Source organism: Oncorhynchus mykiss, chromosome 26, assembly GCF_057628025.1.
Source record: "Oncorhynchus mykiss isolate SJ-2025 chromosome 26, ASM5762802v1, whole genome shotgun sequence".
In the NCBI taxonomy this organism is placed as follows: domain Eukaryota; kingdom Metazoa; phylum Chordata; class Actinopteri; order Salmoniformes; family Salmonidae; genus Oncorhynchus; species Oncorhynchus mykiss.
The window spans coordinates 6165502-6193435 of NC_143047.1; the positions used below are offsets into that span (position 1 = coordinate 6165502).

The 27934-nt window shown below is 42.7% G+C and overlaps 1 protein-coding gene across 3 annotated transcripts in view; it reads right to left on the bottom strand.

Moving 5' to 3' along the window:
• Window positions 1-11560: 11560 nt before the first annotated feature.
• LOC110506281 (USP6 N-terminal-like protein) overlaps window positions 11561-27934 on the bottom strand; it is a 40297-nt gene continuing 23923 nt past the window's right edge. For 2 of the 3 annotated variants that reach the window (XM_036963885.2, XM_036963886.2), the window contains 8 exons: window positions 25986-26095; window positions 19547-19595; window positions 19210-19330; window positions 18867-18961; window positions 18386-18451; window positions 17465-17564; window positions 17137-17289; window positions 11561-16817 (listed from right to left, as the gene is read on the bottom strand). In XM_036963885.2, coding sequence (XP_036819780.2) covers window positions 16192-16817; window positions 17137-17289; window positions 17465-17564; window positions 18386-18451; window positions 18867-18961; window positions 19210-19330; window positions 19547-19595; window positions 25986-26095 — 1320 coding nt within the window. In that variant the 3' untranslated portion in view covers window positions 11561-16191. The remainder of the gene's footprint in view (window positions 16818-17136; window positions 17290-17464; window positions 17565-18385; window positions 18452-18866; window positions 18962-19209; window positions 19331-19546; window positions 19596-25985; window positions 26096-27934) is intronic. The other variant, XM_090221748.1, reaches the window with a different exon arrangement.

A 27934-nucleotide genomic window follows, 5' to 3' on the forward strand; every position in this document is an offset into this window, starting at 1 on the left:
TCCCTCCCCCAAGCCACGAGTCTTACTCAGCTATTTATATGAGTGTGGGAGAGGGCTGTGTATTATGTATTGATGTTGGATGACTAATGGCCCCAAATGGCCCCTTATTCATATTAGTATCAGGTATCAAGGTAAGACCCAGATGTAGACCGCGTCGAAGTAACAATGTTTATCACAACAACAGGGGCAAAGGTACAGGACGGCAGGCAGACTCAGGGTCAAGGTCAGGCAGAATAGTCAGGCAGGTGGGTACAGGATCAGGACAGGCAAGAGTCAAAAACCAGGAGGACGAGAAAAGAGAGACTGGGGTAAAGCAGGAGCTGACACAAAAACTCTGGTGGGCTTGACAAACAAGACAAACCGAGAACACAGGTATAAATACACAGAGACTAATGGGGAAGATGGGCGACACCTGGAGGGGGGTGGAGACGATCACAAAGACAGGTGAAACAGATCAGGGTGTGACACATTATAGTGCAATACTTTTGACTAGGGCCCATAGGGCTCTGGTCAAATGTAGTACACTATATGGAGAATAGGGTGCCATTTGGGACAGACTTTGGAGAGCATGTCCACCCTCCGCCCCATACTAAGTGGATAAGCCAGCCAGACAGACAGACAGACAGACACAGTCATACCCCACCCCACCCATCTTCCCTCAAACCACGGTCCACACACTGGCAACCCCCAAAACTAATCATGTGTCATCAGTGACTCTACACACAGCCTCATACTCAACACCAGCCCACAGTCTGCTCTGAGAAATGTATGTATATATTTGTGTGTATTGTGTATGTTAAGATAACTTTTCAAGTACAGTTGAAGTCAGAGGTTTACATCCCCTAAGTCAAATACATTTAAACTCAGTTTTTCACAATTCCTGACATTTAATCCTAGTAAAATATCCCTGTCTTGGGTCAGTTAGGATCACCACTTTATTTTAAGAATGTGAAATGTCAGAATATTAGTAGAGAGAATGATTTATTTCAGCTTTTATTTGGTAGCATTGCCTTTAAATTGTTTAACTTGGGTCAAATGTTTTGGCTAGCCTTAAACAAGCTTTCCACAATAAGTTGTGTGAATTTCTGGCCCATTCCTCCTGACAGAGCTGGTGTAACTGAGTCAGGTTTGTAGGCCTCCTTGCTCGCACACGCTTTTTTTATTATGTGAAATATACCAGCCCCTCCTGAGGCAAAGCACCACCACAACATGATGCTGCCACCCCCGTGTTTCACGCTTGGGATGGTGTTCTTTGGCTTGCAAGACTCCCCCTTTTTCCTACAAACATAACGATGGTCATTATGGCCAAACAGTTCTATTTTTGTTTCATCAGACCAGAGAACATTTCTCCAAAAGTACGATCTTTGTCCCCATGTGCAGCTACAAACTGTAGACTGGCTTTTTTATGGTGGTTTTGGAGCAGTGGCGTCTTCCTTGCTGAGCGGCCTTTCAAGTTATGTTGATATATGGACTCATTTTACTGTGGATATAGATGCTTTTGTACTTCCTCCAGCATCTTCTCAAGGTCCTTTGGTGTTATTCTGGGATTTGCACCTTTCGCACCAAAGTACATTCATCTCTAGGAGACAGAATGTGTCTCCTTCCTGAGCAGAATGACGGCTGCGTGGTCCCATACTATTGTTTGTACAGATGAACGTGGTACCTTTAGGCGTTTGGAAATTGCTCCCAAGGATGAGCCAGACTTGTGGAGGTCTACAATTTATTTTCTGAGGTCTTGGCTGATTTCTTTTGATTTTCCCATGATGTCAAGCAAAGAGGCACTGAGTTTGAAAGTAGGCCTTGAAATACATCCACAGGAACACCTCCAATTGACTCAAATGATGTCAATTAGCCTATCAGAAGCTTCTAAAGCCATGACATAATTTTCTGGAATTTTCCAAAGGCACAATCAGCTTCGTGTATGTTAACTTCTGACCCACTGAATTTGTGATATAGTGAATTATAAGTGAAATAATCTGTCTTAAACAATTTTTTGGAAAAATGACTTCCCAAAACTATAGTTTGTTATTAACAAAAAATGTATGGAGTGGTTGAAAAGCGAGTTTTAATGACTCCAACCTAAGTGTACTTCCGACTTCAACTGTAGATACAAGTTACAGTGTATCTATTAACAAAACTGGAGGCTTTCATTTGGATGAAAGAAATCCAATATTTAGGATGGGACTATTGGTAGCAATTGTAAATCACACTAAAAATTAATTGTTCGATTCACAATTATAAGCTTAAGCCTCACCCAAAATAAACTGTCTGTAACTCCCAAATGGGTCTCAATCCAACTGACTTAGTCTAGGTTTTAAAAAAAAATACTTATCTTAGTTTGAAATAAATATTTTATTGGTTGTGGAAGCATAACGCAATACAATACAAACATAAGTAATGTGTGCCGTCTGAACAAGTATTTGTTCATATAGTCCATTCATTCACAACAAGAGGCCAGTCTTTAGGGGGTACTAAGCACAAACCATACCTGTGTATGCTAACTCCACGAGGTTATGGCTACTGTGTGTGTGAACACAAGCCATGCTTGCTTCTCTAATCAGGTATGATTAAGTTATTTCCTTTACCTCCCTTCTACTGTGTGTGTGTGTGTGTGTGTGTGTGTGAACGCAACCTAAACAGTGATCTATGTCAAATAATGTATGAGAACTGTCTATGTAAAACGTATGTGTAGCAGAAAAGCTGTAAAAACAAACAAGATATGTGTCCTCGGAAGAGGGGGGGGGGGGGGGGGGTAGTCGATGGGTTAATAAAACATTTAAAAAACTGATCTAACCAGATGTTTCTTCAGTTTGAGGATGAGTTTGGAAAGAATTTGATCGTGGTGCGCCTGGAAGCACTGCAGTTTGGGAAACCCAGGAATAAAGAAACCTTAGAGGGAGTGTATGATTTGACTGCTTTATTAACTTGAGGCGCAGTCACCTTTCTGTGAAATACAACATGTCCTTTCTGTGGCAGGGCATAATCCATGAGTGTTTGGTCAGACTAAAACAGCAGTATGGATAGAGGGGAGACATAGGGACCAATCCTACCCTGAGATACACATATGCAACCCAAACTTTACTGAGACCCCTTTTTGACACATGACTAACCAGATTTATAGCACATTTCTCAAAATTCATTTGCTCAACGTGGTTAAGCAGTAGTGGTAAACAACCCAAAAAACTTTAATTCTTTAATATTTAAAAAGTGAGAGGGTAGAATAAGAGAAAAGGGCAGAGGACAAATGAGAGAGTGAGAGAGAGTGAGAGTGAGAGTTAAAGTGCGAGTTAGAGTGGAATGGAAGGAACCTGTCGGAAATGGACACAGGGCTCAGGGGTCTGCATGTCCTGTCTTGGTGTTGACATCTGACATCTAGGGTCCATAGGATCAGAGTCAGTACCAGAGCTGACAGGTGACGGAAGTATCTGGGCCAAAACAAAGCTTCTCTCGCATGGGGAGACCCATGGACCAAACAGACCTGGACTGAAACCGCTATTAAATAACATCTCCATCTGTGTTCATCAAACTATAAAACAGATGATTTTCCAACAAGGCTTAAGTATCTGTTGCAATCTCTCAGAGTGAGACATCTGTGTGATTTACATTTCCTGACATCCAGAGGTTGAAGCACATGCCTTGATTAACAGATCAACTGAAATTACAATACGTTACATTTACACACCAATCCTACCTTGTGTCTTTCTCAAAAAACACCATACATAGTGACTTCATATCCATTTGCCTTACAAAAGCACCGTAAGGATGTTTTCAATTGTGTCACAGACACGAGGCAAAATGATGGGCTTGTAATCAATCATATAACAGTAGGGCTAAGACTAGCCTGCTGGCCTTACGGGGTCAATGGGAACATTCTCCCGAGCTATTAGGAGGGATATCACACCTGGCACAAATGATTGTCTCGTTCTATTTTTCCTGCTGAGGGGTGCCCTATTCAGTGCCTTGCGAAAGTATTCGGCCCCCTTGAACTTTGCGACCCTTTGCCACATTTCAGGCTTCAAACATAAAGATATAAAACTGTATTTTTTTGTGAAGAATCAACAACAAGTGGGACACAATCATGAAGTGGAACAACATTTATTGGATATTACAAACTTTTTTAACAAATCAAAAAGTGAAAAATTGGGCGTGCAAAATTATTCAGCCCCTTTACTTTCAGTGCAGCAAACACTCTCCAGAAGTTCAGTGAGGATCTCTGAATGATCCAATGTTGACCTAAATGACTAATGATGATAAATACAATCCACCTGTGTGTAATCAAGTCTCCGTATAAATGTACCTGCACTGTGATAGTCTCAGAGGTCCGTTAAAAGCGCAGAGAGCATCATGAAGAACACGGAACACACCAGGCGGGTCCGAGATACTGTTGTGAAGAAGTTTAAAGCCGGATTTGGATACAAAAATATATCCCAAGCTTTAAACATCCCAAGGAGCACTGTGCAAGCGATAATATTGAAATGGAAGGAGTATCAGACTACTGCAAATCTACCAAGACCTGGCCGGCCCTCTAAACTTTCAGCTCAGACAAGGAGAAGACTGATCAGAGATGCAGCCAAGAGGCCCATGATCACTCTGGATGAACTGCAGAGATATACAGCTGAGGTGGGAGACTCTGTCCATAGGACAACAATCAGTCGTATATTGCACAAATCTGGCCTTTATGGAAGAGTGGCAAGAAGAAAGCCATTTCTTAAAGATATCCATAAAAAGTGTTGTTTAAAGTTTGCCACAAGCCACCTGGGAGACACACCAAACATGTGGAAGAAGGTGCTCTGGTCAGATGAAACCAAAATTGAACTTTTTGGCAACAATGCAAAACGTTATGTTTGGCGTAAAAGCAACACAGCTCATCACCCTGAACACACCATCCCCACTGTCAAACATGGTGGTGGCAGCATCATGGTTTGGGCCTGCTTTTCTTCAGCAGGGACAGGGAAGATGGTTAAAATTGATGGGAAGATGGATGGAGCCAAATACAGGACCATTCTGGAAGAAAACCTGATGGAGTCTGCAAAAGACCTGAGACTGGGACGGAGATTTGTCTTCCAACAAGACAATGATCCAAAACATAAAGCAACATCTACAATGGAATGGTTCAAAAATAAACATATCCAGGTGTTAGAATGGCCAAGTCAAAGTCCAGACCTGAATCCAATCGAGAATCTGTGGAAAGAACTGAAAACTGCTGTTCACAAATGCTCTCCATCCAACCTCACTGAGCTCGAGCTGTTTTGCAAGGAGGAATGGGAAAACATTTCAGTCTCTCGATGTGCAAAACTGATAGAGATATACCCCAAGCGACTTACAGCTGTAATCGCAGCAAAAGGTGGCGCTACAAAGTATTAACTTAAGGGGGCTGAATAATTTTGCATGCCCAATTTTTCAGTTTTTGATTTTTTGATTTGCAAAATTATTCAGCCCCTTTACTTTCAGTGCTGCAAACACTCTCCAGAAGTTCAGTGAGGATCTCTGAATGATCCAATGTTGACCTAAATGACTAATGATGATAAATACAATCCACCTGTGTGTAATCAAGTCTCCGTATAAATGTACCTGCACTGTGATAGTCTCAGAGGTCCGTTAAAAGCGCAGAGAGCATCATGAAGAACACGGAACACACCAGGCGGGTCCGAGATACTGTTGTGAAGAAGTTTAAAGCCGGATTTGGATACAAAAATATATCCCAAGCTTTAAACATCCCAAGGAGCACTGTGCAAGCGATAATATTGAAATGGAAGGAGTATCAGACTACTGCAAATCTACCAAGACCTGGCCGGCCCTCTAAACTGTCAGCTCAGACAAGGAGAAGACTGATCAGAGATGCAGCCAAGAGGCCCATGATCACTCTGGATGAACTGCAGAGATATACAGCTGAGGTGGGAGACTCTGTCCATAGGACAACAATCAGTCGTATATTGCACAAATCTGGCCTTTATGGAAGAGTGGCAAGAAGAAAGCCATTTCTTAAAAATATCCATAAAAAGTGTTGTTTAAAGTTTGCCACAAGCCACCTGGGAGACACACCAAACATGTGGAAGAAGGTGCTCTGGTCAGATGAAACCAAAATTGAACTTTTTGGCAACAATGCAAAACGTTATGTTTGGCGTAAAAGCAACACAGCTCATCACCCTGAACACACCATCCCCACTGTCAAACATGGTGGTGGCAGCATCATGGTTTGGGCCTGCTTTTCTTCAGCAGGGACAGGGAAGATGGTTAAAATTGATGGGAAGATGGATGGAGCCAAATACAGGACCATTCTGGAAGAAAACCTGATGGAGTCTGCAAAAGACCTGAGACTGGGACGGAGATTTGTCTTCCAACAAGACAATGATCCAAAACATAAAGCAACATCTACAATGGAATGGTTCAAAAATAAACATATCCAGGTGTTAGAATGGCCAAGTCAAAGTCCAGACCTGAATCCAATCGAGAATCTGTGGAAAGAACTGAAAACTGCTGTTCACAAATGCTCTCCATCCAACCTCACTGAGCTCGAGCTGTTTTGCAAGGAGGAATGGGAAAACATTTCAGTCTCTCGATGTGCAAAACTGATAGAGACATACCCCAAGCGACTTACAGCTGTAATCGCAGCAAAAGGTGGCGCTACAAAGTATTAACTTAAGGGGGCTGAATAATTTTGCATGCCCAATTTTTCAGTTTTTGATTTGTTAAAAAAGTTTGAAATATCCAATAAATGTCGTTCCACTTCATGATTGTGTCCCACTTGTTGTTGATTCTTCACAAAAAAATACAGTTTTATACAGTGTCTTTATGTTTGAAGCCTGAATTGTGCCAAAAGGTCGCAAAGTTCAAGGGGGCCGAATATTTTCGCAAGGCACTGTACCTGCATCCAGAGGGGATTAATTCAAAGTCCAGGTACAGGGGGTGGCTTGAGTCTAAAATTATTTTTTGAGGGCCCTGACCTTAAAGATCTCATCCAGGTCTGTCTGTTTGACTACAAGTACTTTGCTTGCTGTGGTAATAATCCTTCTCAGCATGTTTCTCTGGCTGACAGTGGCATTGCCAAACCAACAAAAAAGTTCAAATACTCTCAATAAAATAGAGTCAGTATAGTACAGTCTACATTAAAAGAACCCAACTGTTTTAGAAAGTACAGTCTCTGTTGGCTCTTTTTGTAGATCAGGTCTGTACATTTACTCCACTGAAGCTTATTGTCCAAAAAAACACACAGATATTTATATTCCTCTACAATTTCTATATTCTGACCTCTGATAGATGTTGCAGAGGTCGGCGTTGTACGCTTCCTGAAGTCTATGCACATCTCTTTGGTCTTGTCGGTATTGAGGACCAAGTGTGATTCCTCACACCACTCTACAAAGTCATACATACAGGTGCATGGCAACTTCCTGGCTGTGGAGAGGTCGTCTGACCTCTGACCTCCTCGCATAGCGTCTAAATAACACTGTGTCGTCTCTGTCTGTCTGGTTTGTATTAACAGTAAAGTTATTACACATCATTGAGGCAAACTCCGAATGAGTCAACTGTGTGCAACTAAGAGACTGCTGGTTTTTCAGACATTGTCCTTGTTTTGGGCAAAAACATTTATATTTTTGACTCATCCGGGAAACCAGCTTGATAAAGTATAATATTGGACAACATCGTCCATATCCACGGACACACAGGGTCCAGACATCCTGAGCCCTATTCAACACAAACCATTGACCGGGTTTCCAGATTAGTCAAAAATATATGCTTACTCCTGCCCAAAGCAGAAGCCGTGTGTGAATGTATAAATGGATGTGCTGCACTCTGTAAGGCAATGAGGCATTATAATAACTAAGAAGTCGAAAACAGTTTCCCCCGGGCATTAGGCAAAAAAACAACATTTTCCCCTGCCCAAAACAGAGACTGTGTGTGTGAAACACGAGCATTTGACTTTCTCTTCACACTGTGGACTGAGGATGTAGCTTCCCAGTTAACACAAGCCAGGACCATACTCAAAGAGCGTAGTCAATACTATAAAGGGATAACCTCTACTCTGGAATGACAACGAGGCATACAAGATGACACATCTAGAGATGCTATGGTGCAAGAGGCAGTACGAGCCTGCTGCTACAGAGATTGTGTATGTAGTGTTTACAGTAGTGGTTCCCAACCATGGGTACTAGGACCCCTGGGGGTAGCTATCCAGGGTGTATCACATACGGCCGTAATTGGGAGTCCCATAGGGCGGCACACAATTGTCCCAGTGTCTTTCGGGTTTGGCCGGGGTAGGCCGACATTGTAAATAAGAATTTGTTCTTAACTGACTTGCCTAGTTAAATAAAAAAATGTGAGAATATGAGAAGACTCATGAGACCATAGGCTTACTGGTAAAATGCTTATGAGGGGTTATATACTTACTTACTGACTTTATTGTCCCCATGGGGAAGTTTTGTTGCAGTGTCATGTACATGTTTAAAGTGGCGTTTAAATACAAAACAAAACTGACAATACAACTTTCATAACAGTTCCATACCAATAAAACACCTTTTTTTTAAGAAAAAAAGACTAGCCTGCTGGCCTGACTGAGTCGATAGGAACAATAGCCCGAGCTATTTAGGAGGGATATCACACCTGGCACAAATTATTGTCTAGTTCTGTTTTTCCTGCTGAGGGGTGCCCTATACCGCCCAGAGGGGAGTAATTCAAAGTCCGGGTACAGGGGGTGGCTTGGGTCTAAAATTATTGTGAGCCTTGCGGAGGGCCTTGACCTTAAAGATCTCATCCAGGCCTGTCTGTTTGGCTCCAAGTACCTTGATTGCTGTGGTGATAATCCATCTCAGCATATTTCTCTGGCTGACAGTGGCATTGCCAAACCAACAAACAATACAAAAAGTTGAAATACTCTCAATAAAATATTTGTAAAACAGAGTCAGTATAGTACAGTCTATTAAAAGAACCCAACTGTTGTAGAAAGTACACTCTCTGTTGGCTCTTTTTTGTAGATCAGGTCTGTACATTTACTCCACTGAAGCTTATTGTCCAAGAGGACACCCAGGTATTTGTATTCCTCTACAATCTCTATATTCTGACCTCTGCTAGATGTTGCAGAGGTAGGTGTTGTACACTTCCTGAAGTCTATGCACATCTCTTTGGTCTTGTTGGTATTGAGGACCAAGTGGGATTCCTCACACCACTCTACAAAGTCATCTAGGACCGGGCCATGATGTTCCTCGTCATCATGCAACAGGCTGATCAAGGCAGTGTCATCAGCGAACTTAAACGAGGTGTCTGTCAGGATGGGAACTAGTACAACTATTAGTGTACAAGATGTACAGGAGTGGGGACAAAACACATCTCTTAGAAGAGCCTGTGATGTATTGCATATGTCCAACACGCGGGGACCTATTTTGACTCACTAGCGAGCAAGCATTTTAGCCAGGTAGCCCAGAACAACAAAAACTAAAAGTGTGTACTGTATGACCGTTTCGGCATCATGAGAGGAAGATGTCCTTGGCGTTTCTCTACAAGTAGGGTGACTCAACTTGTTTTGTCTACTTACACACACACACACAAATCAGTACCATGGACAGCAAAATTATATTTAGTTTACGTTGATTGGACTAAATTGTTTTTGGAATCTTTCAGACTAATAAGCATAGGTGGTTTAATGATGTTGAAATGTTGAAGATGAAATGGTCCTGGAATAGAGGAGGCAGCACCTATTCTCTTTGCTACTTTTGGTAACTTTACAGTGTTCTAAATCAATAGCTGTTTAGTAGTCTGAAAATGATGGAAATGTTAACTTGATTGACCATGCTGTAGTTTATGTAACCAGTGGTGTAAAGTACTTAGGTAAAAATACTTTAAAGTACTACTTAAGTAGATTATTGGGGTATCTGTACTTTACTATTTATATTTTTCACTACTTTTAATTCACTACATTCCTAAAGAAAATAATGTAATTTTTACTCCATACACAACTGTTTGTTACATGCAATATGCTCTCCAGTTTTGTGATGAAACAAAGGTGTGGTTGTCTTCTTATTGTCTCAGCCTTAGGCCTCTATATCACTGTGGCAATGCATATGAACTAACAGGTTATGGAGCCAAAAACGGAATTATCACAACACATACAGTTGAAGTCGGAAGTTTACATACACTTAGGTTGGAGTCATTAAAACTCGTTTTTCAACCACTCCACACATTCCTCGTTAACAAACCATACTTTTGGCAAGTCTGTTAGGACATCTAAGTCATTTTTCAAACAATTGTTTACAGACAGATTATTTCACTTATAATTCACTGTATCACAATTCCAGTGGGTCAGAAGTTTACATACACTAAGTTGACTGTGCCTTTAAACAGCTTGGAAAATTCCAGAAAATTATGTAATGGCTTTAGAAGCTTCTGATAGGCTAATTGACATCATTTGAGTCAATTGGGGGTGTACTTGTGGGTGTATTTCAAGGCCTACCTTCAAACTCGGTGCCTCTTTGCTTGACATCATGGGAAAATCAAAAGACATCAGACAAGACCTCAGAAAATAAATTGTACAAACAATAGTGCACAAGTATAAACACCATGAGACCACGCAACTGTCAAACCGCTCAGGAAGGAGACGCGTTCTGTCTCCTAGAGATAAACGTACTTTGGTGCTAAAGGTGCAAATCAATTCCAGAACAACAGCAAAGGACCTTGTGAAGATGCTGGAGGAAACATGTACAAAAGTATCTATATCCACAGTAAAACGAGTCCTATATCGACATAACCTGAAAGGCCGCTCAGCAAGGAAGAAGCCACTGCTCCAAAACCGCCATGAAAAAGCCGGTTTGCAGCTGCACATGGGGACAAAGATTGTTCTTTTTAGAGAAATGGCCTCTGGTCTGATGAAACAAAAATAGAACTGTTTGGCCATAGTGACCATCGTTATGTTTGGAGGAAAAAGGGGGAGTCTTGCACCATCCCAACCCTGAAGCACGGGGATGGCAGCATCATGTTGTGGGGATGCTTGCTGCAGGATGGACTGGTGCAGTTAACATAATAGATGGCGTCATGAGGAAGGAAAGTTACGTGGATATATTGAAGCAACATCTCAAGACATCAGTCAGAAAGTTAAAGCTTGGTCGCAAATGGGTCTTCCAAATGGACAATGACCCCAAGCATACTTCCAAAGTTGTGCCAAAATGGCTTAAGGACAAAAAGTCAAGGTATTGGAGTGGCCATCACAAAGCCCTGACCTCAATCCTATAGAACATTTGTGGGCAGAACTGAAAAAGCGTGTGCAAGCAAGGAGGCCTACAAACCTCCATTTTGCTAGATTACTAGGACCCCTGTTGGTACTTAGCATATCACATGGGGTACTTGAGAAGACTCATGAGACCATAGGCCTACTGGTAAAATGCACATGAGGGGGAACTTCAGGGGTAATCCGGGCAGAGCAAAATTTAATTGGTGGTACAGAAACTGAAAAAGTTTGGGAACCACTATACTAAAACACTCCTGCATACCGTCACATGTAGGTAGATTTGAAGATCGTACTCAACACAGATGTAACATTTTGGTTCTCGACAAAGAGACAAAGAGGGAAACAATAACAATTTAGAAAACAGGTGCTGTATTTGACAAATCATTATTGAACAGTCCCAGGGGATCATAGCATAGATTATACACACTAATTATAACCACATATGTTTGGCTTTGACTGTCAACACCTTAAAAAATAAGGCATATCAATGTACAAACATGAATTTATGAACTCATACAAAACTTTTCTTCCCTAGCCTGTTTTTCTGTCGATAAAGAGCAAAGTGCAAGACATTACCATTGAAATTGCTGTAGACCTATGCAGGTAAATAAATACTGGGCTTCTGCAGTGGAGCACTGGGTCCATTTATTTAACAACACTCTTATGATTGATGATTATAATATTTCGGCTTATGATGAAACTTTGTCTTCATTTAACCAACCAACGTGCCAGTGGACAAATTAAATGCTATTCGTTCACTAGATGTCAGTAAAGTAAGAAAATCACTTGGTGCTCAAGTACAATCGACCACTAACCATTTTGAAAAATGTTAAGGGCTACTTCAACATCGTAATTAGGCTATTTACTACTACAGCATCTCTATAGCCAGTATTTAAAACTTCTGTGTGTTTCTTCTACAACACAATGAGTACAAATATCGACACATGCTCTTCTTACAAATACAAATCATCTTTATAATATATTACAGCAAAGATGCAATATTCTGAAAATACATTTTGCTAGGTCAATGATAAGCCAAGAAAACACAAAACATGTATTCATTTTAAGCTTAAACATAACAAAAATAGAAAATTAGATTTAAATATGAATTATTCTTGCTAAATGACAAGTCACACATAGCCCCAATTGCCTTCGCCTATGCTGTTTTTGTTGTTGTGGTGGATGACCAGATGACCAGTACAAAATCCATCTACACTAGGCTTACAGCTAAAATATCAAGCATTTGGCCTCAAGTGACCTCAATTAATGGACTAAGAAATGCGGCCCCCTGTAGCCTTGTGAAGTACTGAACACCTGGTATACTAATATTAGGCTGGGATTCAATCCTGTTGCAGATTTGGACAATGCACAATTTAAAGTTCATTTCAGATTGAGCAGACATATGCAGCATTTACCGTGAATGTGGTCCCTGCGAAACCTGTATTGCTGACAAAGCGTGCTCAGATTGAATCCCGCCCTTAATGTTGTTGTTGTTTACAATCCAAATGATCAGTGAGCCAGCTCACTCTTTATTATGAAGTACCTTGCACACATTGGGCCAGTTCGTTTTGCATGGCCCGGTGCCCCGGGTGGATGGAGATTTCCCTTAAGGACCAATGGAAAGTGTGCAAACTCTGCCCAACCGGGGCACCTGGCCATGCAAAACGAACTCGCCCAGTGTGTCAGGTTCCGTCATTTGAAAACATGAGCAATTGCTGTCCTTTCTGTTTTGTAATGATCTTTTCAATGACACTTCACTTCACTTTACATTTACAATACATCTCCTGTTACCAAGCCAGCATGATTCTCATTGCAGCACTGATGGTACAGATTAAATTAAGGCATTTACTCTAGAAGCAAAGATACACTAAATGCCCAAAAGAATGTGGACACCCCTTCAACATCGTGGATTTGGCTATTTCAGACTTACCCGTTGCTGGCAGGTGTATACATTAGAGCACACATCCATGCAATCTCCATAGACAAATATTGGCAGTAGAATGGCCCGTATTGATGAGCTCAGAGACTTTCAATGTGGCACCGGCATAGGATGCCACCTTTCCAACAAATCAGTTCATCACATTTCTGCCCTGCTAGAGCTGCCCCAGTCAACTGTAAGTGCTGTTATTGTGAAGTGGAAACATCTATGAACAACTACGTCTCAGTCGCGATGTGGTAGGCCACACAAGCTCACAGAACAGGACTGCCAAGTGCTGAAGTGTATAGCGCGTAAAAAATCTTCTGTCCTTGGTTAAAACACTCAATACCGAGTTCCAAACTGCCTCTGAAAGCAACATCAGCACAATAACTGTTCATCAGGAGCTTCATGAAATGGGTTTCCATGGCCGAGCAGTCACACACATGCCTAAAATCACCATGCGCAATGCCAAGCGTTGGCTGGAGTGGTGTGAAACTTGCCACCATTGGACTCTGGAGCAGTGGAAATGCATTATCTGGAGTTATGAATCACGCTTCACCATCTGGCAGTCCGAATCTGGTTTTGGCGGATGCCAGGAGAATGCTACCTGCCAAAATGCATAGTGCCAACTGTAAAGTTTGGTGGAGGAGGATTAATGGTCCGGGTATATATTTCATGGTTTGTGCTAGGCCCCTTAGTTCCAGTGAAGGGAAATCATAACGCTACAGCATACAATGACATTCTAGATGATTCTGTGCTTCCAACGTTGTGGCAACAGTTTGGGGAAGACCTTTTCCTGTTTCAGCATGACAATAACCCTGTGAACAAAGTGGGGTCCATACAGAAATGGTTTGTCAAGATCGGTGTGGAAGAATTTGACTGGCCTGCACAGAGCCCTGACCTCAAACCCATCAAACATCTTTGGGATGAATTGGAACACTGACTGCGAGCCAGGGCTAACCGCCAAACATCAGTGCTCTTATGGCTGAAGGGAAGCAAGTCCCCGCAGCAATGTTCCAACATACACGGCTCAAACAAATAAAGGGAACACTAAAATAACACAACCTAGATCTGAATGAATGAAATATTCTTATTAAATACTTTTTTCTTTACATAGTTGAATGTGCTGACAACAAAATCACACAAAAATGATCAATGGAAATCAAATTTATCAACCCATGGAGGTCTGGATTTGGAGTCACACTCAAAATTAAAGTGGAAAACCACACTACAGGCGGATCCAACTTTGATGTAATGTCCTTAAAACAAGTCAAAATTAGGCTCAGTAGTGTGTGTGGCCTCCACGTGCCTGTTTGGCCTCCCTACAACGCCTGGGCATGCTCCTGATGAGGTGGCGGCTGGTCTCCTGAGGGATCTCCTCCCAGACCTGGACTAAAGCATCCACCAACTCCTGGACAGTCTGTGGTGCAACGTGGCGTTGGTGGATGGAGCGAGACATGATGTCCCAGATGTGCTCAATTGGATTCAGGTCTGGGGAACGGGCGAGCCAGTCCATAGCATCAATGCCTTCCTCTTGCAGGAACTGCTGACACACTCCAGCCACATGAGGTCTAGCATTGTCTTGCATTAGGAGGAACCCAGGGCCAACCGTACCAGCATATGGTCTCACAAGGGGTCTGAGGATCTCATCTCGGTACCTGGATGGCTGTGCGGCCCCCCAAAGAAATGCCACCCCACACCATGACTGACCCACCGCCAAACCGGTCATGCTGTAGGATGTTGCAGGCAGCAGAACGTTCTCCAAGGCATCTCCAGACTCTGTCACATCTGTCACGTGCTCAGTGTGAACCTGCTTTCATCTGTGAAGAGCACAGGGCACCAGTGGCGAATTTGCCAATCTTGGTGTTCTCTGGCAAATGCCAAACGTCCTGCACGGTGTTGGGCTGTAAGCACAACCCCCACCTGTGGACGTCGGGCCCTCATTACCACCCTCATGGAGTCTGTTTCTGACCGTTTGAGCAGACACATGCACATTTGTGGCCTGCTGGAGGTCATTTTGCAGGGCTCTGGCAGTGCTCCTCCTTGCACAATGGCGCAGGTAGCGGTCCTGCTGCTGGGTTGTTGCCCTCCTACGGCCTGGCCTGTCTCCTGGTAGCGCCTCCATGCTCTAGACACTACGCTGACAGACACAGCAAACCTTCTTGCCACAGCTCGCATTGATGTGCCATCCTGGATGAGCTGCACTACCTGAGCCACTTGTGTGGGTTGTAGACTCCGTCTCATGCTACCATTAGAGTGAAAGCACCGCCAGCATTCAAAAGTGACCAAAACATCAGCCAGGAAGCATAGGAACTGAGAAGTGGTCTGTGGTCCCCACTTGCAGAACCACTCCTTTATTGGGGGTGTCTTGCTAATTGCCTATAATTTCCACCTGTTGTCTATTCCATTTGCACAACAGCATGTGAAATGTATTGTCAATCAGTGTTGCTTCCTAAGTGGACAGTTTGATTTCACAGTAGTGTGATTGCCTTGGAGTTACATTGTGTTGTTTAAGTGTTCCCGTTATTTTTTTGAGCAGTGTATATTGGAAAGCCTTCCCAGAAGAGTGGAGGCTGTTTTAGCAGCAAAGGGGGGGACCAACTCCATATTTATTTAATGCCCATGATTTTGGAATGAGATGTTCGACAAGCAGGTGTCCACATACAAATATAAAACTATACTAAAATAAGACTATATTAGAAAATATTTTACAGAGGCTATCTAAGCAAACATAATGTCCATTGTTAAAATATTACAAAACTACTCAAATTAAGTAAGCTGTAATGCTTTCACTATGATGGGAGAGAATGTGGCACTGTCTCTTGGAACTCCACTATGGCAGCTTCTCCTACAACATGACACCATTTTTCTGCAATGTCTGTTTGGTAGACAACAGGGGGGAACTTAGAATGCTTTGCAATGCTCTAGAATCGAACTGGCCCTTCTGGCTCTCCTTTGTCTCCTGTCTGGGCCCTGTGTTATAGGCAGAGCCAAGGCCTGCTCCAGAGGCCTGGCCAGGTACCCATCCTCCGCCCTCTCCCCCACCCCCACCGATAGGCTCTCACTGAGAGTGAGGCCGCTGGGAAGCCTGGGCTAAGGATGCTGACTGAGTCCGGGGGACCCTGCAGGGTGGCTGTGGAGGGCTAAGGGATGAAGGGGCAACTGGGGGAGTCAGGGTCGGCTCCTCCATGGGGATTTGTGGAGGTGTGTTTGTACCCTGTTGAACTACGGCCTGTGTCTCTGGTAAAGCCACTGGACAAGATGAGCTCTTAACACTTATTTCTTTGTGGAGTGGCATAAGAATGGCAGGCTGTCCCATAACATTGTGCTCATTGCTCCCTGGTGGCTCATAAGGTGGTGGCCCAGCCCCAGCCTGGGGAGGCCCATCGGGGGTCACTTGTGCTTGGATGGTGTGGATGAGAATGGGGTCTGGAGATGGAAGAGGGACTTCCTCATCTTCCTCTTCCTCCCTATTTAGAGCTTCCTTGTCCTTCCTTGCCTCCTTAGAGGGGCTGTTGTCTTGGGAGATGACATCTGGCTGGTGGGTGATGATGTGGAGACCCAGAGGCCCTGCTCCTGGTCGTTTGGTACCCGGGTCAGAGGTGACTCCCCTGGGGGGCTTGAGAGGGGTGAGCAGAACAGGTAGCTCCAAACCCAGGACCTTCCGTGGCAGTTCCTCTGGCTTGGCTAGAAATAAAACACAGGAACATTAAAACTGAGGTAAATTACAGGAACTGTGCTTTGCTTTACAGTTCTGTTTCAGTTGGTAATTAAGTGTTTACCTGGTTTATGCTGAAACATTAAATGGTTATTATGGGTACCAACTTTCGAAAATACCCCACAACTAACTAACCAGTATCAAATGGTCATTCTATGACCTAATTTCTTTCCACAAGGGAAAGCTCATTCACAAGCCCTCATGAGATGTTTGGCATCTGCATTTTCTACTGATGTTAAATTGTTAGCCTTGTCCAACAGCACATAAATCAGTTAAGCAGTGTGCTACCTGGGGGTGGAAGGTCCAGCTTCATCTTCCGTAGTTCCGCCATGGAGGCCTGCAGCTGATCGATGATGACGTCATCGCTGTAGAGGAACGACAGGCCGATCTTGTCCTGAAGGAACTCTCTCAGGTCCTCCAGATTCATCTTCAGGAGACGCTCTGATGACACACAGATACAGCAAACAGGACAGGAGTCAACATCATTGGAATTATAGCTGCTCTAACAGAGACACAAGCAATATTGTATTAGCAAAGACTTATGTAATGAGTAGCTAATAGCTAATAGGCTAAAGTAGCTAAAAGGCTACTTGTTAAAGGTAGATGCACTCCTTACTCTTAAATATTCGAAGGATTGTGTAGGACATGGCGGTAAGGATTGTCTCTCCTTCCAGAATGTAGATGTCCCACAGACGTAGAGTCAGGGTGAATGGGGTCTTTGAAGAGAGGGAAAAAAAGATCTGACTTCCAAGAAACATCATTTCCCATTCACAAAGCGGTAAAACTATTCTTGTAATCAGAAGTCCCGAGTTCACACACTATACATTAGTAAGATTGTTTTCCTATCTGTAAACACATAGGCTTATCATCCCCAAAATGACCATTATCGATCCATGACATAATCATTGATTACTAGGCTAAGTCTTTGTTTGTCTTCATCTTTCTCTTTCTCTCCCTCCCTCCCCTCCTGCCTCCAGTCCAGTGGTAGTGAGGGGGGATTGGTGGCGTCCCTCCTAACCCACAGCCCCAGCCCATAGCCCCATCTCTGTGGTGGGCCCCAGCGGGACTGAGAAGCGCTGACAGCAGCTTGTCTCTCTCCAAACTACCAGAGCCACAGGATTGTGTGTATGAACAGAGTCGAGGACACACCGAGTAGTTATTAAGCCTCGTGATTATGCATATGTTATGTTCCCTTTATACGCAGTTAACAATGCTAATAAATGCTGAAATAGGTTTTACTTGGTAAGTTCACCCTGCTTGGAGTTGTAATCATGTGAAATGAATGAACGTCCATGAATACAATTCTGCTATTTGAATTTATTATTGTTGGTGAATATGGGGCTCACGGCATCACTTCTTTGTCTACTTTCTCCTCTGCTAAAAGTTCTAATATGCCAATCGTTTGTCAGCAATCCCAGATCCCAGATTGTACCTTTTTAAGGAGAAGAGTTCTTGGTTGTCACGGGCCAATAAAAAGGAAGAATGCTTTAAATCGGCTAAAAATGGCAACGGTCCTTTAAAATACACTTTCTCTCACCCTGTCAATGAAACACTGCAGGAACCATTTAGTGCTGTAGATCCCACAGGACATCTGTTCCCTGTCCTAGAGAGACAGAGGGAGGGAGGGATGGAGGGAGAGGAAAAATAAGAGAGAGGGGATGGAGGAAGAAAGAGAAAAAGAGGGAGAGAGAGGAGAAAGAGATGGTGGACGGGTAGAAAGAACGACGGTCAGTTCTACACAGTAACACACATTTCAATGTAACTATATGCAATTACTGTAATAATCTCACTATTATGAAACATAATGCCATTACTTTGTGTGTGTGTGTGTGTGTGTGCATGAAGGCAACCTAAACAGTGATCTATGTCAAATAATGTATGAGAAATGTCTATGTAAAACGTATGTATGTGTAGCAGAAAAGCTGTAAAAAACAAAAAAGATGTGTCCTCGGAAGAGGGGGGGGGGGGGGGGGGGGGTAGTCGATGGGTTAATAAAACATTTAAAAAACGGATCTAACCAGATGTTTCTTCAGTTTGGGGATGAGTTTGGAGAGAATTTGATCGTGGTGCGCCTGGAAGCGCTGCAGTTTGGGAAACCCAGGAATAAAGAAACCTTAGAGGGAGAAGGAGAGGGAAAGTGTATGATTCGACTGCTTTATTAACTTGTGTAAACAGGTACATCTTGTGGCTAGAACTCCATAACAGAATGTACTGACTAGTCAATTCCATATCTTTATTAAGATTTTATTACATATTCATATATTATTCCACTGGCAATGTAGCTGATTGGTCGGACCACCATGCATGACATATTTGATTGGTTGAATCAATGTTTACGGGGTATCTTATTGGTCAGCTCACCGTGCATGGCATGCTTCTGATTGGTCAGTAGCTGTGACAGGGCCCAGAAGGCGTCTTCCTCGTTCATGTACATCAGCAGCAAGGCGGCAACCTGGCTCATGCCCTGGCAGTAGCTCACCTCCTATAGGGTCAGAGGTTAGAGGTCCAACAATGTCACATTGATCACCAGGCTAAATTTGTCCTGATGTAGGTTTCCTTAAAGTTGGAGGCAGCTCAGTTGCCACTAGTTTTAGTGTTAAAAAGCAGTTCATTTCTGAACATTGGGCTGAATCCTGATGCAAACATTACGTAAATATTGACATTATTTATGACTGAGGGAAGACTAAAACAAACTCACCGTGTTGTAGACCGAATAGGCAGACAGGACATGAAATAAAGACTGCTGCCTTTGTAGATGCAGAGAGGAGAGAGGGAGGTCAGTCATTCAGAGACAGAGAAGGGTAATTGCTATGGTTCAGGCAACTTTCACATCAAATCACATCACATTTATGTATATAGCCCTTCGTACATCAGCTGATATCTCAAAGTGCTGTACAGAAACCCAGCCTAAAACCCCAAACAGCAAGCAATGCAGGTGTAGAAGCACGTTGTTAACACATCATACCTTTTATATACTGTACAGATGTAGGATCTGAATTTGATCACTCTTTTGTTGCTGAGAATGTCCCTGCACCACAGTAAAGGCATATGAGCTTTGTGATTTAAATAAATGAACTGAAAAGATGAGGGGGGTGAGGGGTGAGTCTCTTTGTTAACAACAGCCGGTGCACGATCTCGAATGTTAAGTCCCATGTTTTTGCTCGCCCCGAGTTACAATATCTCATGATAAGCTGCAGACCATACTATTTACTAATGCAGTTTTCATCTATATTTTTCTTAGCTGTCTATTTACTAATAAGTAGTGTATTTATTCCTTGTGTTATAATTATTTTCTATCATTTCAAAAAAATCTTTCTCTCTACATTGTTGGGAAGGGCCCGTAAGTAAGCATTTCGCTGTTAGTCTACACCTGTTGTTTCTGAAGCCTGTGATAAATAAAAAAAACATTTTATTTGTTCGGGAATGACGATGAAAAAAATAACATCACATTTCTAATTAGACTGCGTGCCTGTGGGTGATTCTCAACATGCATACTCCCATGCTCTGAGTGAGTTCTTCGAGGGCATTCTCGAGTAGGTTCTTATTCGGACGAGAGTGTGGAGAACGCATACATTTCACATTTGAGAAGACTGCGCACTCCCGTGCTACTGCATCACCTTTTCCCTTTTAGAGTAGCTAAATTGCATCATCAACACGCCGGCTGTTCATCTATGCTGGACTTTCAACGACTACCCCCTGTAGCTAATGTTAAATATCAAACATGTGTAGATTGGAACATCTGAGTTAGTTTAATATTGCATTACTGTCAGTAAAGCAATTGAGACTATTAATCCATTTGTGTTTTGGATTATTTCGCTAAATAGAAATTTGGTTAATTACGCTACTTTCCATGATGTGTGGACAATATGTTTTGTGGGCAACATTACACAAGCTGACGTTTTGACCGTGTGGACAACATTACACAAGCTGACGTTTTGACCGTGTGGACAACATTACACAAGCTGACGTTTTGACCGTGTGGACAACATTACACAAGCTGACGTTTTGACCGTGTGGACAACATTACACAAGCTGACGTTTTGACCGTGTGGACAACATTACACAAGCTGACGTTTTGACCGTGTGGACAACATTACACAAGCTGACGTTTTGACCGTGTGGACAACATTACACAAGCTGACGTTTTGACCGTGTGGACAACATTACACAAGCTGACGTTTTGACCGTGTGGACAACATTACACAAGCTGACGTTTTGACCGTGTGGACAATATTACACAAGCTGACGTTTTGACCGTGTGGACAACATTACACAAGCTGACGTTTTGACCGTGTAGACGTCCTTTTTTACCTCAGATTGGTGATGTTAGTATACAGTGCCTTGCGAAAGTATTCGGCCCCCTTGAACTTTGCGACCTTTTGCCACATTTCAGGCTTCAAACATAAAGATATAAAACTGTATTTTTTTGTGAAGAATCAACAACAAGTGGGACACAATCATGAAGTGGAACAACATTTATTGGATATTTAAAACTTTTTTAACAAATCAAAAACTGAAAAATTGGGCGTGCAAAATTATTCAGCCCCTTTACTTTCAGTGCAGCAAACTCTCTCCAGAAGTTCAGTGAGGATCTCTGAATGATCCAATGTTGACCTAAATGACTAATGATGATAAATACAATCCACCTGTGTGTAATCAAGTCTCCGTATAAATGCACCTGCACTGTGATAGTCTCAGAGGTCCGTAAAAAGCGCAGAGAGCATCATGAAGAACAAGGAACACATCAGGCAGGTCCGAGATACTGTTGTGAAGAAGTTTAAAGCCGGATTTGGATACCAAAATATTTCCCAAGCTTTATACATCCCAAGGAGCACTGTGCAAGCGAAAATATTGAAATGGAAGGAGTATCAGACCACTGCAAATCTACCAAGACCTGGCCGTCCCTCTAAACTTTCAGTTCATTCAAGGAGAAGACTGATCAGAGATGCAGCCAAGAGGCCCATGATCACTCTGGATGAACTGCAGAGATCTACAGCTGAGGTGGGAGACTCTGTCCATAGGACAACAATCAGTCGTATATTGCACAAATCTGGCCTTTATGGAAGAGTGGCAAGAAGAAAGCCATTTCTTAAAGATATCCATAAAAAGTGTTGTTTAAAGTTTGCCACAAGCCACCTGGGAGACACACCAAACATGTGGAAGAAGGTGCTCTGGTCAGATGAAACCAAAATTGAACTTTTTGGCAACAATGCAAAACGTTATGTTTGGCGTAAAAGCAACACAACTGAACACACCATCCCCACTGTCAAACATGGTGGTGGTAGCATCATGGTTTGGGCCTGCTTTTCTTCAGCAGGGACAGGGAAGATGGTTAAAATTGATGGGAAGATGGATGGAGCCAAATATAGGACCATTCTGGAAGATGGAGACTCCTGATGGAGTCTGCAAAAGACCTGAGACTGGGACGGAGATTTGTCTTCCAACAAGACAATGATCCAAAACATAAAGCAAAATCTACAATGGAATGGTTCAAAAATAAACATATCCAGGTGTTAGAATGGCCAAGTCAAAGTCCAGACCTGAATCCAATCGAGAATCTGTGGAAAGAACTGAAAACTGCTGTTCACAAATGCTCTCCATCCAACCTCACTGAGCTCGAGCTGTTTTGCAAGGAGGAATGGGAAAAAATGTCAGTCTCTCGATGTGCAAAACTGATAGAGACATACCCCAAGCGACTTACAGCTGTAATCGCAGCAAAAGGTGGCGCTACAAAGTATTAACTTAAGGGGGCTGAATAATTTTGCACGCCCAATTTTTCAGTTTTTGATTTGTTAAAAAAGTTTGAAATATCCAATAAATGTCGTTCCACTTCATGATTGTGTCCCACTTGTTGTTGATTCTTCACAAAAAAATACAGTTTTATATCTTTATGTTTGAAGCCTGCAATGTGGCAAAAGGTCGCAAAGTTCAAGGGGGCCGAATACTTTCGCAAGGCACTGTATATGTTTATGGTCAACACGATGACACAATTGCTTAAAACAGATCAATATCTTTTGGTTTTGTACTGTTGATTTGGTCAAACACGCTGGGGGTCGCAGGACTTAGAGGGCAGCTATCATTTTCTTTCTCAATAAAAGTCTCTTAATAAAAGTCACGGGCCACACACCAATACACGGACTTGACAGTCAAACTATCTCATCAATAGCACTGTTGATAACCCATGGCGGGTCGTGATTCGTTGAACCTAGCAAAAAAAGTGGTTTGTTCCCTTTTGCAGCCCTCCGAAATCAATATAATGTCACAGCATGTATAGGTTATTTCAAGATTCCGTGTGGCCATTGCATAGTGTCAAGTTTTAGGAATATAAATGTAACTTTCAACATTCATTTCCATGGTAATTGCACTTAACTAGTGCTTTAGACTGCCTACTACTTGTGATGCTAATCTTCATAGTTATCATAGTGAGAGTATGATGTAAAAAAAAAAAACTAGCCAATGTTTGCAATGATGAGAAAATAATCACTTTTTTTGACTGACTGTCTGTGTCTTGCTTGTGATATATATACATTATGTATCCAAAGTATGTAGACACCCCTTCAAATGAGTGAATTTGGCTATTTCAGCCACACCCGTTGCCGACAGGTATATAAAATCGAGCACACAGCCATGTAATCTGCATAAACAAACATTGGCAGTAGAATGGCCTTGCTGAAGAGCTCAGTGGCTTTCAACGTGTCACCGTCATAGGATGTCACCTATCCAACATGTCAGTTCGTGAAATTTCTGCCCTGCAAGACCTGCCCCGGTCGACTGTAAGTGCTGTTATTGTGAAGTGGAAACGTCTAGGAGCAACAACAGCTCAGCTGCAAAGTGGTAAGCCACACAAGCTCACCGAATGGGACCGCCGAGTGATGAAGAGCGTAGCGCGTAAAAATAGTCTGTCCTTGGTTGCAGCACTCACTACCGACTTCCAAACTGCCTCTGAAAGCAATGTCAAGAGCTTCATGAAATGGGTTTCCATGGCCGAGCAGCTGCACACAGGCCTAAGATCGCCAAGCGTCGGCTGGAGTAGTGTAAAGCTCGCCACCATTGGACTCTGGAGCAGTGGAAACACATTCTCTGGAGTGATGAATCACGCTTCACCATCTGGCAGTCCGACAAAATAATCTGGGTTTGACGGAGTGGAACGCCTTCCCAGAAGAGTGGAGGCTGTTGTAGCAGCAAAGGGGTGACCAACTCCATATTAAATGCCCATGATTTTGGAATGAGATGTTCGACGAGCAGGTGTCCACATACTTTTGGTCACGTCGTGTACTCGCCTAAATACATGAAATAGACTGCCTCTGTGTTGTGTTTATGTTTGCAATACTGTTACAACAGACAACAAAGACTGTACGAACATGTTGATCATGTATTTTGTGTACAGCATGAAGTTTCCTCCATATCAATAAGAGGGAAGCAGCAGCGAACAGTGAGAGCTAAGTAGGCAGCAGCTACGTACAAATCTATGTATAAATAGCACCACGAGTTCCAGAATATCCGAAACCGGAGCCACTCTAATATTAAATAGACTGGGAGATCTGATCTTAGATCAGCACTGAGACATTCAGTGGCAAGAAAAAGTATGTGAACCCTTTGCAAATATTTGGATTTCTGCATGAATTGGTCATAACATTTGATCTGATCTTCATCTAAATCACAACAATAGACAAACACAGTCTGCTTAAACTAATAACACAAACAATTGTACATTTTGATGTCTCTATTGAACACACCGTGTAAACATTCACAATGCAGTATGGGAAAAGTATGTGAACCCTTGGATATAATAACTGGTTGACCCTCCTTTGGCAGCAATAACCTCAACCAAACGTTTTCTGTAGTTGCAGATCAGACGGTCAGGAGGAATTTTGGACCATTCCTCTTTGCAAAACTGTTTCAGTTCAGCAATATTCTTGGGATGTCTGGTGTGAACCACTCTCTTGAGGTCATGCCACAGCATCTCAATCGGGTTGAGGTCAGCACTTTGACTGGGCCACTCCAGAAGGCGTATTTTCTTCTGTTGAAGCCATTCTGTTGTTGATTTACTTCTGTGTTTTGGGTCGTTGTTCTGTTGCATCACTCAACTTCTGTTGAGCTTCAAATGGAGGACAGATAGCCTTACATTCTCCTGCTAAATGTATTTTTCTGTTGATGATAGCAAGCTGTCCGGGCCCTGAGGCAGCAAAACAGCTCCAAACCATGATGCTCCCTTCACCATACTTTACAGTTGGGATGAGGTTTTGATGATGGTGTGCCTTTTTTCTCCACACAACTCAACTTTAGTTTCATCTGTCCACAGAATATTTCACAAGTAGTGCTGTGGAACATCCAGATGCTCTTTTACGAACTTCAGACACGCAGCAATGTTTTTTTTTGGACAGCAGTGGCTTCTTCCGTGGTGTCCTCCCATGAACACCATTCTTGTTTAATTTTTTACGTATCGTAGACTCGTCAACAGAGATGTCAGCATGTTCCAGAGATTTCTTTAAGCCTTTAGCTGACACTTGAAGATTCTTCTTAAGCTCATTGAGCATTCTGCGCCGTGCTCTTGCAGTCATTTTGCAGGACGGCCACTAATAGGGAGAGTAGCAACAGTGCTGAACTTCCTTCATTTATAGATAATTTGTCTTACCGTGGACTGATGATCGTCAAGGCATTTAGAGATACTTTTGTAACCCTTTCCAGCTTTACGCACATCAACAATTCTTAATCTTAGGTCTTCTGAGATCTCTTTTGTTTGAGGCATGGTTCACATCAGGCAATGCTTCTTGTGAATAGCAAACAAACATTTTGTGAGTGTTTTTTATAGGGCATGGCAGCTCTAACCAACATCTCCAATCTCGTCTCAATGATTGTACTCCAGGTTAGCAGACTCTAAGGGTTTACATACCTTTTCCAACCTACACTGAATGTTTAAATGATGTATTCAATATAGACAAGAAAAATACAATAATTTGTGTGTTATTAGTTTAAGCAGACTGTGTTTGTCTGTTGTTGTGACTTAGATGAAGATCAGATCAAATTTGATGACCAATTTACGCAGAAATCCAGATAATTCCAAAGGGTTCACATACTTTTTCTTGCCACTGTACATGAACAGCCACCCTTATGGTAGAATACAGCTGCCAACTTACTTGACTCCGAATCGATCCATGAACATGATGTGGTTTCTAAATGTCCTATTCACATCCAGATCTATCTGTTTGATTTCCTGGGAGAAGATTCTGGCTTGTTCCTTCATCCTCTGAAAAAGTAAATTATAACAATATATACATTTCCTAAATCTCGTGCACACTTCAAACATATTAGAAATTAATGAACAGCAACAGTACACTGTCTTGGTAAAAAAATCTTTCCCCAAATATTTGTTCTTCTCAAAATCATAGATTCTATAGCATATAGGCAATATATTATTATATTAACTTTATATCAAAAGCCATAAATCCCTGTCAGTAAACCTCTGTTATTGTGTGATGTGCGTGTGATCTTTGTATCTCCATCTCAATGCCATTTGCCTGTTTTCATCCTACATACAGTAACATAATCCTCTCTCTTTTTGGAGCCGCACCCAACAATCAATCAAAAACTATGTCAAATCAAATCAAGTTTATTTGTCACCTGCGCCGAATACAAAAGGTGTAACTCTTACAGTGAAATGCTTACTGACAGGCTCTAACCAACAGTGCAAACATTGTATTAGGTGAACAATAGGTAAATTAAGAAATAAAAAACAGTAAAAATACAGTGAAAAATAACAGTAGCGAGGCTATATACAGATACTGGTTAGTCGGGCTGATTGAGGTATATACATGTAGATATGGCTAAAGTGACTATGCATATATGATAGCAGTAGTGTAAAAGAGGGGTTGGGGGGGGGGGCACAATGCAAATAGTCTGGGTAGCCATTCGATTACCTGTTCAGGAGTCTTATGGCTTGCGGGTAAAAACTGTTGAGAAGCCTTTTTGTCCTTGACTTGGCACTCCGGTACTGCTTGCCATGCGGTAGTAGAGAGAACAGTCTATGACTAGGGCCTTCCTCTGACAACGCCTGGTATAGAGGTCCTGGATGGCAGGCAGCTTATGTACTGGGCCGGAAGCACTACCCTCTGTAGCGCCTTGCGGTTGGAGGCCGAGCAATAGCCATACCAGGCAGTGATGCAACCATGACAAATCTTTTTAGTTTCCTGAGGGGGAATAGGCTTTGTCGTACCCTCTTCATGACTGTCTTGGTGTGTTTGGACCATTCTAGTTTGTCGGTGATGTGGACACCAAGGAACTTGAAGCTCTCAACCTGCTCCACTACAGCCCTGTCGATGAATGTTCGGTCCTCCTTTTCCTGTAGTCCACAATCATCTCCTTAGTCTTGGATACGTTGAGGTATAGGTTGTTATCCTGGCACCACCCGGCCAGGTCTCTGACCTCCTCTCTATAGGCTGACTGATCATTGTCGGTAATCAGGCCTACCACTGTTGTCTGCAAACTTAATGATGGTGTTGGAGTCGTGCATGGCCATGCAGTCGCAGGTGAACTGAGCACGCACCCCTGAGGGGCTCCAGTGTTGAGGATCAGCGTAGCAGATGTGTTGCTACCTACCCTCACCACCTGGGGGCGGCCCGTCAGGAAGTCCAGGATCCAGTTGCAGAGGGAGGTGTTTAGTCCCAGGATCCTTAGCTTAGTGATGAGCTTTGAGGGTGTTGAACGCTGAGCTGTAGTCAATGAATAGCATTCTCACATAGGTGTTCCTTTTGTCTAGGTGGGAAAGGGCAGTGTAGAGTGCAATAGAGATCGCATCATCTGTGGATCTGTTGGGGCGGTATGCAAATTGGAGTGTGTCTAGGGTTTCTGGGATAATGGTGTTGATGTGAGCCATGACCAGCCTTTCAAAGCACTTCATGGCTACGGACATGAGTGCTACGGGTCTGTAGTCATTCAGGCAGGTTGCCTTCATGTTCTTGGGCACAGGGACTATGCTGGTCTGCTAGAAACATGTTGGTATTACAGACTCAGGGACATGTTGAAAATGTCAATGAAGACACCTGCCAGTCACTATAATTAATCCTGCTGAATGTAGCAAGGGGTGGAT